Source organism: Carcharhinus amblyrhynchos, chromosome 4 (genome assembly GCF_965287045.1).
Source record: "Carcharhinus amblyrhynchos chromosome 4, sCarAmb.v2.hapA, whole genome shotgun sequence".
NCBI lineage: Eukaryota > Metazoa > Chordata > Chondrichthyes > Carcharhiniformes > Carcharhinidae > Carcharhinus > Carcharhinus amblyrhynchos.
Genome location: NC_137327.1, coordinates 23,809,662 through 23,821,267, shown reverse-complemented (window position 1 = coordinate 23,821,267; position 11,606 = coordinate 23,809,662). Strand labels below are relative to the sequence as shown.

Here is an 11,606-nt window from a genome sequence, read left to right as displayed (position 1 = left end):
AGTATCAGGGCCACTGGTGCTCCTGATTCTAACTTTGTAGCTGAAGCACTCTTAGGAATGGAATCTGGTGAAGGGACACCCGTTACTCCAGCAGGCATTGCTTAATTATCTGTTCTCTGAGGCCCTATTGGATTGTGTTGTGTGGCACTACCACCGTGTTCAATGAGATAGACTTCAAACAGATCCAACAGTTTAAAACTGAGCATCTATGAGGAGCTGTGGGCCATCATTAGCAGCAGAATGAAACTCAGCCACAATCTGTAACCTCTTGGCTCGGCATATACCTCAGTCTACCATTCCCACTACGTCAAGGGATCAACCCTGAATAGCGCAGGACTGCATATCAGGAGCAACACCAGGCATCCCTAAAAATGAGGTGTCAACCTGGTGAAGGTACAAGACAGGATTATTTGTGTGCCAAACATCATAAAAAGGAAGTAATAGAGCTAAGTGATCCAATCAACAAAACAAACCTAAGTTCTGCTGTCCTCCCACATCCAGTCATGAATTGTGGTGGACAATTAATCAACTCGCTAGAGAAAGCGGCACACCAAAATTCCCTATCCTCAATGATGGAGGAGCCCAGCGCATCAATGCAAAAGATAAATCTGAAGCATTTGCAATAATCTTCAACCAGAAGTGCTGAGTGGGTGATCCATCTTGGCCTTCTCTAAAGTTCCCCACAAAAGTCAGTCTTCAGCCAATTCAATTCACTCCATGTAATATCAAGAAATGGCTGAAGGCACTGGATAGAAGGCTATCTTTGACAATAGGCTAGCAAATAGGACTGAAAACTTGTGCTGCAGAATTTGCCATGCCCCTAGGCAAGCTGTTCCAATACAGTTCCAACACTGGCATCTACCCGGCAACGTGGAAAATTGCCCAGGTATGTCCTGTACAAAAAAATCAGGACAAATCTACTCGATCAATTACTGCCCCATCTGTCTACTCTCGATCATCAGTAAAGAGATTGAAGGGGAATGCTATTATGCAGCACTTACTCATCAATAATCTGCTCATAGACTCTCAGTTTGAGTTCTGCCAGGGTCACTCAGTCCTGATCTCATTGCAGCCTTGGTTTAAACAAGGACAAAAGAGCTGAACTCCAGAGGTGTGAGTGACTGCCCCTGACATTAAGGCAGCATTTGACCGAATATGGCATGTCACCTGAGCCTGGGATTGAACCCAGATCCCGGCATTGTGCGACTGCAGTGCTAACCACTGTGCCATTGTGCCACCCATGCCAAAAGAGGCGCTGCAGGAACTCACCAAGGTTCCTTAGGCAGCGCCTTCCAAACCCATAACCATTACTATCTAGGAGAACAAGAACAGCAAATACATGGGAACACCCCTACCTGGAGGTTCCCCTCCAAGTCACTCAGTTGGAAACACATCGCTGTTCCTTCATTGTTGCTGGAATTCCCTCCATAACAGAACGCCAGATTATCCCATAGCTCAGGGACTGCAGCTGTACAAGAAAGCAGCTCACCACCACCTTCTTAAAAGCAACCTGGGATGGGCAAAAACTGTTGGCTTATCCCGCAAAAAAATGAATTAGAAAAAAATGACCGTTACAGCCACAATCTGTAAAAAGATGCATCTTCCCTTTTATCAGGGCAAGCCCAGTGGCTTGAAACTCTTCCACTCCATGACCCCCACTCAACAACTCTTAAAAACCAGACCCCCAGCATCAATTATCAATCTGAGGTCACACAAAGCCTGAAGCATTAAAATAAAAAGTTCCATTGGGAAAAGGTTTGGAAAATGCTGATTTACAGGCTGGAAAACTAGTTATTCCTACTTACCCCTGGAAGAGAAAAAGATTGAGATGATTGTACTTCTTTGTGAGGAAATTGCCAAGGATGCGAGTTGGGTAGCCACAGCGGATCTGGTACGCAGATAGAGCAAAGTAGATGCATTTCACAAAATACCAGAGCTGTGCCACTGTGTTCTGGTTAAACATTCTGTTTAAAAAAACACAATGAACATGAAAGTTGGTGCACGACCACAGCACTTAATAACTAACTGAACAAATAATACAGCTACAGATTGTGACATTACAGCTTTTTCTCACAGTGTGTCAGCAACACAGATCGTGTGGAATTTAACCACTTTGATAAAATACTTCAGCAATTATTTGGTATCATAAAATACTCACCAACATAACCATCATGCCCACCGATCTATTCCTCTGATTCTTTAATATTTTCAAATAATTGCCTCTTATTTCCAAATCACCGATTGGTTGCAGCACAGACCTGGTTTGACCCATTGAGTGGGATTTTCAGCCTTGCTCTGTCACAGAACTGCAAAATCCCACCCGAGGTCACCCCTTGCCCACTCCAATGCCCGTTGTGGATGGGACAGTAAAATTCAAGCCATTGTGTCTGAGCTGGCTCTCTGAAGGGGCAATTCACCTACAGCCACTCTCTCTGCCTTCTCCCTGCACATTTTTCCTTTTGGATAATAGAACATAAGAATATAAGAAATAGGAGCAGGAGTAGGCCAACTAGCCCTTCGAGCCTGCCCCGCCATTCAATAAGATCATGGCTGATCTGTCGTGGCTCAGTTCCACATTCCCGCCCTCTCCCCATAACCCTTAATCCCCTCTCTTATCAAAAACCCATCAACCCGCGTCTTAAAAATATTTAGCGAGGCAGCCTCCACCACTTCAACGGGCAGAGAATTCCAGAGATTCACCACCCTTTGAGTGAAGAAGTTCCTCCTCAACTCCGTTCTAAACCGCCCCCCCTTTATCTTGAGGCTGTGCCCCCTAGTCCTACTATCCTTTCTGAGTGGGAAGAGTCTCTCCACCTCTATCCTATCCATCCCATTCATCATCTTATACGTCTCAATGAGATCTCCCCTCATTCTTCTAAACTCTAATGAGTACAAGCCTAATCTATTCAGCCTCTCCTCATAGCTCAACCCCCTCAACTCCGGCATCAGCCTAGTAAACCTCCTCTGCACTCCCTCCAAGGCTAAAATATCCTTGCGTAAGTACGGCGCCCAAAACTGCACACAGTACTCCAGCTGTGGCCTCACCAACGCCCTATACAGCCGCAGCAAGACCTCCCTACTTTTATATTCAATCCCCCTCGCGATGAAGGCCAGCATCCCATTCGCCTTCCTGACCACCTGCTGCACCTGCAAGCTGGGTTTTTGCGACTCATGCACAAGGACCCCGAGGTCCCTCTGCACCGTCGCATGCTGCAGTTTTTCTCCACGTAAGTAATAATCCTTCCTACCATTATTCCTACCAAAGTGGACCACCTCGCACTTGCCAACATTAAATTCCATTTGCCATTTCCTGGCCCATTCGCCCAGCCTATCTAGATCCTTCTGCAGACTCTCCACACCCTCCGCACAATTTGCCTTTCCACCAATTTTGGTGTCATCAGCAAATTTCGACACCCTGCACTCGGTTCCCTCCTCCAGATCATCTATACAAATGGTAAATAGCTGAGGCCCCAGCACTGACCCCTGGGGCACTCCACTAGTCACCATCCGCCAATCCGAATAGCACCCATTGACCCCCACTCTCTGCCTCCTATTTGACAACCAGTCCTCTATCCACGCTAACACCCTACCCCCAACTCCATGCCCCCTGACCTTCTGTAATAACCTCTTGTGAGGTACCTTGTCAAACGCCTTCTGAAAATCCAGAAAGACCACATCCACCGGCTCTCCTCTATCGACCGCCCTAGACACATCCTCATAGAACTCCAGTAAATTTGTCAGACACGACTTCCCTTTAATGAAACCGTGCTGCGTCTGCTCTATCAAGCAGTTCCCCTCAAGATGCCTCGCTATTTCCTCCTTGATGACGGATTCTAACATCTTACCTACAACAGACGTTAAACTAACAGGCCTATAATTCCCTGCCTTTTGCCTGGCACCCTTCTTAAACAACGGCGTAACATCAGCCGTTTTCCAATCTTCCGGCACTTCCCCGGAATCCAGCGATGTCTGGAAAATAACCACCAAGGCATCCACTATCACCTCCGCCATTTCTTTCAGGACCCTCGGATGCATTCCATCCGGTCCTGGGGACTTGTCCACAATCAGCCCCTCCAGTCTGTCGAGCACCACCTCTCTAGTAACAGTAATGTCATCGAGACCCTCCAGTCCTACCATCTTTCCATCTCTAACATGCGGCAAATTATTCACGTCCTCCTCCGTGAAGACCGAAACAAAAAATAGTCCCATTCTCTTTTGAATGCCTCCATTCACCTGCCCTCCACCACACTCTCAGGCAGTATTCCAGGCCCTAATCACTTGCTGTGTGAAAATACTTTCCCTCGGGTCACCATTGCTTTTTTTGCCAATGCTGTTGCGAAATACAGTAATTTTACATTACAATTATATTGTACAAAAACAGCAAGCAAACATGTTTCAATCTTGTGAAGGAAAATGATCCATTTTTTTTCATGCAGCTTACTAAGTGTAGCCCTAAATATTTGATTCTTTGGTTAGAAAGTACCATTCACTCTAACAAGCCTGATGCATCAAACTCATGCACCATAGATTGTGTCCAATATCCATACTGCATGATGTCTCGAGCACTCACAACAAGGAACCTTCTTAATGCTACATTGTGTAGATAGCACAGTTAGATATAATTCTGACCAACAGGACGAGAGAGGTGGTATCATCATGGAGTTAGCAATTCTGAGACCAGGGTTAGGCTGTAAGGCCCCCGGGCTCAAAACCTACCTGGGCAGGTGTTGAAACTTGAATTCAATAAAAATAAAATCTGGAACTGAAGGGAAAGTGGACATCATGAAACCATTGGTGTGTGTCGCAAGAACCCATCTGGTTCACTAATGTCCTTCAAGGAAGGAAATCTTCATTACCTGGTCTGACCTATATGCGACTTCAGATCCATAACAAAGTGGTTGACATTGCAGTGGCCTTAGGGCAATAAATGCTGGCCCAGCCACTGATGCCCACATCCCATAAATTAATTTTAAAAATAATGAATTTGTGTTAAACTATCAGAATTTTCCATGCACTGTTTGGGTTGTGAGATTATCCTAAATAATAATGAATATTTGTTGCCGCATAATGATGGTGGTAATTTGGATTAATGCTGTTCCCGCACATAAATGTGTCAAAATAAAAATAAATAATCCACAGCGTTGGTCTTAATTTTGCTCATTTTAATTCCTTTATAGCCCTCTCAATCGCGAATAAATATTTTAGTTACCGTTCTGTGACTGCAGGTAATATGAAGAACATCCAGAAATGTATTCCAAAGACAAGGATTATCTGGAAAATGAGCTTTCCCAGGACAGTTTTGCGCAGATACAGTGCCCGGTCTATCACCATAGTGGAGAATTGAATCAGCACCATCACCAGAAACGCCTCAGGAACCTGATCATCAGACAGAGTCGACGCAATGTCAGCAGCCGCTGAATGTTTCTATTAGAGAAAAGAAGAAACATCAGTGTATATAAAAATCAGAACATGACTGTTAAAGATAATGAGCAGGATTCTCTGGCTCCACGTGCCCCAAGCCTGAAAATTCCCACCCAAGCTCAACTGACCTTTGAACGTCTGCCAAATTTTCGATCTAGCCTGCAACAATTCCCGCAGCAGTTGAGATGGAAGAATTTTGGCCAATGTCTAATTATTATGAGAAGTGTTTGAGGATTGTGGCTCTGTACTGAATGGAGTTTACAAGGATGAGGAGGTATCTCATCGAAACTGACGGAATAGCGAAAGGCCTGGATAAAGTGGACGTGGGGAGAGCTGTTTCCGTTAGTGGGAGAGACTAGGGTCCGAGGACACAGCCTCAGAATAAAGAGATAACCCTTTAGAATTGAGATGAGGAGGAATTTCTTCGGCTAAAAGGCGGTGAATCTTGGAATTCAATACAGAAGGCTGTGGAGTTCTGGTCATTGTGGATTTAAGGCAGAGTTAGATAGGTTCTTGATTGGTAAGGGGATCAAAGGTTACGGAAAAAGGCAGGAGAATGGGGTTGAGAAAATTATCAGTCATGATTGAATGGCGGAGCAAACACGATGGGCCGAATGGCCTAATTCTGCTCCTATATCTTATGGTCTTGTTATGTTAGCAAACTAAAAACTAAAGTGGACAGTTCAAACAACACAGAATCCTAAAAATTGATCCAATATCTAGTCCTTCTATTTGAAGAGCACATGCTGCTTAGTGTTATAAAGTCAATGGAGACAAAAACAAAAACATCAATTTTAAAACTCTTTGATATAGCCAACCCTCATTCCCACAATCTTTCAGCTAGGACCTGCCCGTAAGAAATGAAAGTAACACAATATCTTCATGTAAATATGCCTTGAATGAAAACTAGTTCATATTAGGAAAATGACACGAGTGAAATTGTAAAAATTTATAAACTTCTATTTCAAAAGTTATTTTCTTGGTAACAAAAATCATAATCAAGCTGAAACTTGGTCTTATGTCACTGACACTATTTTAACATTTTGCAGCTCAGTGAATTTAATGAGCAACTTGCTGAACCCAGTTTCAATGCTCAGTTTGCTGACAATTTGTGGGGATTCAGAAGAGAGCCACAATTGGACAGGACAAAATAAGAAGGAATTTTTTAAAAAACTCAGGTTTCCTGATTCCAATCTAAAAAAAAACACACTGCAAACACAAGTCTTGACATTGTTAGATTAGAGCTATCTACAATACCTCCATTACTCAAGTATTCCAATGACACTCTGATTTTATAATGGTCCACACACACAAACAATGACCACTAGGATGAGTTACAGATAGAAGTCAATGGGAAAAAAACTATCAATTAGCATATTAACAACTAAAAGGTCAGATACTTACTCCAAATGCCCAGAATCCAAAGATGATAATCACAAAATCTATTACGTCTGCTAGAAACATGAGAGCGTAGACATCAGTTGCTGCGTGATATTTGGTGTTGACAATGTCATCGAAATACTTGTGCAGAGGCCGGTAGATGCTCTGAACCCTGAGAACATCAAAATGAAGCATTAAGTCACAACAGTAAGAAGGTAACAACATCGTAAAGGATTCTATTTAGACAAGTAAAAGGCATTCCATTACAGAAATCATATAGGATCGTAGAATGGTTACAACACAGAAGGCTGCCATTCAGCCCATCATGTCTGCTGGCCCTTTGCAGGAGTAACTCAGCTAGTCCCACAGCCTTTTCCCTGTGGATCTGTAAATGTTTTCTCTTCTGATAATTATTCAGGTTAAGAAATGGGGAACTACAAGCTCCCCAAGCACCTGGGCAATTCAAAAAAAGGCCAAAATGGTTCTGCGTTACCAAGTGACTATTTGACAAATGTTTCCCTTCCCTCCTCTCCATACAAGCCATTCCAGACACTCACGTCACTCTGTTTTCTCTCTTGGTGAGAGGCAGAGACATGGGGCTGAGTATGGAGAGGGTGACACACACTCTGTGAAGGAGCAGTTTCTGACCTGGCCATGGCTGGAGCTCTTCACTTTCATTGATCAAAGGCTTCACAGCCTGTCAATTGCACTGAAGATGTTCTCCCCCCGTTGTGAACTCATCTTGGTAATCCTGGCAATTTGCTGACAGGTCAAGAAGCAGGTGTGATGGTTGTTCAATCCAGAATTGTGGGTTAAAACAGCACTTGATGAGCTATTTGACTACTTCAATCACTTATCTGGCAGTTGCATGCTTGGGGGTTCGCTGCTTGCTTCCAGTCTTGCCCCAGTGAAACTTTTAGGAGATTTAACTCCCTGTGCGCACCCTCTTGCATGTGAAAATTCCACCCCTACCTAGCTCCACAATGTCTGTGGCTGTATGCACATATCTGCATGAAGAATGTCCCTGGGCACTACAAATATTTGGGGCTTAGCCACACCCACTGAAACCCCCACCGCCCCTTCCATAACTGCATTAAAGCACAAGTATGAATTATAATGTGTAAAGAAAGTTTGCAGACTGCATTGACAATATTGGTTGTACGTATTAGAACTTTTACCAGAGAGCTCCACCCTTGCCCAGAGTCCTGGCACTTGGGTCCCTCAAGCTGCAGCATACACAAGGACAGGATCTTGCTCAAGTTGAATAAATTTATGTTACGAGTAATAGTTAAACTAGCGATTAACCATCCATCCTGCAACAGCTCCTATTGCAACTATCCTTGTTTGATGCTCAAACTTAAACTCTAACTTAAACCAATCTTAAATAGTGCAGATTCCATTAGTCAAATTTAAATGAGAAAACACGTTGATGGTTTAATTACAGCTTGATTCATTTAAAATTAATTTAATGTTTGGCACCCTAAATTTAAAAATCGCCTTTTTGAATATCCCTGGTATCAGAAACAGTGTGTACTTACTTCTTCAAGAGAAAACTCTTTACTTTCATCCAAAATTCTTTCAGTTTCTTGCCCGCCTTTTCCTTCTTGTTGCGTTTCTTTTTGGGCTTCGAAGAAGAATTTTCCTTCCCTGCAAGGATATTTTCCAACAAGCATTTTTTATCTTTTCCCACAATTTACAAAAATCTTCAGTTAGCACACATACCTTAATTGGGAATTATTGAGCAGGCTGGAAAGTGTTATTTTTCATTACAGAGGGTTTAGTTTTATTTCTGTGACAAGTTTCCCTGTTTCTTTATGTAGTCTGCAGGTGCTAAATCTGAATAAACCAGCGCTGACCTGATGTGCTGTGTGGCTTATAGCAAAACAAAAATAATGCCCTCCCCCAGTTTCCTGAGAAATCATTATAAGCTGCTTAAAAGAGCTTGTTATGCCCATTACTCCAGTGGGCAGTGGTGTGATACATTTTTTAGTACTAAAAAATAACATTATAAAGGAAGAAAGACTTATATCTGGGGAGAATATTTCTTTAAGGACATCCCAATGCACTTTGCAGTCACGGAAACAATTTATCTGTGACTACAATAGTGGATGTGACCTTATGATTGTGCAATCTTCCACTCTTTTCTTGCAAGATCTCTCAATTAAACTGATAATGTTTTCATCCCCCATTTTTCCTCCTCTCAGTCATTTTCCAAAATCCAAAATATCTGTTTAATAAAACTTTAAAAATTACAGGCACAAAAACAGAAAAAGCTGGAAAATCTCAGCAGGTCTGACAGCATCTGTGGGGAGAGAATAGAGCTGACATTTCGAGTTTAGATGACCCTTCATCAGGTTCCACATGACACTTACTCACTGAGTGGCCTTGTGCATGGATCAGAAAGTTAACACACTAGGTACAGCAAGCGATTAGGTAGGCAAATGATCTGGTAGCTTTTGTTACAAAGTATTTGAAATGTAAAGGCGGCTACAGAGCCACACCAGGAATACTATACGAAGCTTTGCACTTCATACCCTAGGACGGATGTACTTGATCTGGGGAGAGAGGCTGGGGGGAGTGGGGGAGTGCAAAGATGCAATGAAGTTCGCTAGATTGTTCTGGGCTGAGGGGCTTGTCCGACAAGATGAGGATTAGTGGACTAGCCTTACATTCTCTGGAGTTTAGAAGAAGTGGAAACCCAATTAAAATATGTAGAAATTCTTAAGAAACTTGACAAGTTTGATGCTGAGAATCTGATTGTCCTGACTGGAGAATCTACAACACAGGATCACAGCTCAGGATAAAGGACATTTAGGACTGAGACAAATACATTTCTTCACTCCGAGGATTGAGAATCTTGCAGTTCTCTATCCCAGAGAATTGTGGATACTCAGTTGCTGAGTGTATTCGAGACTGAAGTCAGGTGTGTGGTTACTCCAGGAATTAGGAGAGAATGGGGCAATTGTAGGGAAGTGGATTAACCCCAGTAATCTTGTTGAATTGTGGAGCAGGCTCATGGGACCAAATATCCTGTCCGGCTCCTGCTTCTTATGTTCTTAAATTGGCTGAGAATTTGTTAATGCCTTCATTTCACTAAAATGCCAAACTTCCTCACAAGCATCTTGATTTGCCCCGTAATTAGAAGGTTCACATTTTCCTCCAGCTGAGAAAGAGAGGCTTGAGTTTTCCAGTCCCGCCCAGAGCAGATCCCCCAGCGGTGCCCTCTTGACCCTGTGGGTGTAGAGCCTCATCCTGTCAGCAGAATCAAGAGCTCACACTTCTGCCCTCAATTAGGAGCCCACCTCTGGGAAGATAGTGCTGCAGTGTAAGTTGCCAGTAAGTTAGGGCTTTGAGGACCCCTTTGATTCTCATACCAGGTTCCCAAAACTGGCAGTAAAATGCAATCCGTTAACCCTACCTTCCTCTCGTCACAGAGGTTGCTGTCATTTTCTGTATTCATTTCAGAATTCTAGTAACTGCAGTACCTTGTTTTTGGCATTTTCTAAGTGGCTGCTCCTAGTTACTTGGGATCCAATTGTGTTGGTACGACCTGCACCCTGTGTTAGGGGCAGCGGGTGAGTAAGTGCTTCCCTGTTTACAATTTACTACAGAGCGAAGACAGTGCCACCTGCTGGTTAGCAGCTGGAATGTGTGGACCATCTCTCTGCTGGTTACAAATACAATCACTGTCATGATTGATCTTCAAAACACAAGCAAGATTATTTATTCTTCCTCCATAGCTTTGCACCATCCTCTGCTCCAAGTAGTTGTCCACTTTTTTCCTTAAAACAGGTCTGTGGAGACTTGCTGGGCGTAAGTTGCCTACTCCAACTACACTGCAGAAGTATTTCTGTAGAAGCGATCTTACCTGCCATGCACGCCACACTCCCGCTGCAGTGGGATTGGAGAATTTGGTGGCCAGCCAAATCACCGTTCACTGCAGTGGGAAGGGAAAATCCTACCAGCGTGAATGGTGATAAAATTCCGGCCTCTGCCTTAGGAATATCATAAAGACTTGCAAGGCTTTGTATTTCCACCTGTATGAACTATCCTGCAGGTACAGCAGATAGTAAAGACAGGGAATGGAATATTGGCATTTGTAGCTAAAGGAATAGAAGATGAAGGTAAGGAAGTATTGTTGCAACTATACAAGGCATTGGTGAGACCGCACCTGGAGTATTGTACACAGTTCTGGTCCCCTTATTTGAGGAAAGATGTTCAGAGGAGGTTCACTAGATTGATTCCAGAGCTGAGGGGCTTATCGTATGAAGAGAAATTGAATAGTTTAGGCCTGTACTCTCTAGGATTTCGAAGAATGAGATCAAATTGAGGTAAAAGAGATGATAAAAGATATGGATAAAGTAGACACAGAGCAGATGCTTCCTCTTGTGGAACATTCAGGATGAGAGGTTATTGTCTTAGGATAAAGAGCAGCAAATTTCAAACACAGTTGAGGAGAAACGACTTCTCTCAAAGGGTTGTGAATCTGTGGAATTTGCTACCCCAAAGTGTGGTGATGCTGGGACAGTGAGTAAATTTAAGGAGGAGTTAGACAGATTTTTAATTGGTAATGGGTTGAAGGGTTATGGGGAGAAGGCAAGAAAATGGAGCATTTCAGCCATGATTGAATGGCGGAGCAGATTTGATGGGCTGAATGGCCTAATTCAGCTCCTACGTTTTATGAACTTATAAGTTATCTGCATGTGTTTTCCATTTCTATTCTTATATTTTGAAATTTAATATTTTTAACTATTTTTTATGCCTCTTCTTTGCTGCCACATGCCTCATAGCCTCAAATAGTGGAT

At 43.1% G+C, this 11,606-nt stretch overlaps 1 protein-coding gene across 2 annotated transcripts in view; it reads right to left on the bottom strand.

Moving 5' to 3' along the window:
* The window catches only part of piezo1 (piezo type mechanosensitive ion channel component 1 (Er blood group)), a 298,079-nt gene that overhangs the window by 23,291 nt on the left and 263,182 nt on the right, over positions 1–11,606 (bottom strand). For both annotated transcript variants that reach the window (XM_080186829.1, XM_080186830.1), the window contains 4 exons: positions 8,340–8,448; positions 6,826–6,973; positions 5,210–5,424; positions 1,806–1,964 (listed from right to left, as the gene is read on the bottom strand). In XM_080186829.1, coding sequence (XP_080042955.1) covers positions 1,806–1,964; positions 5,210–5,424; positions 6,826–6,973; positions 8,340–8,448 — 631 coding nt within the window. The remainder of the gene's footprint in view (positions 1–1,805; positions 1,965–5,209; positions 5,425–6,825; positions 6,974–8,339; positions 8,449–11,606) is intronic.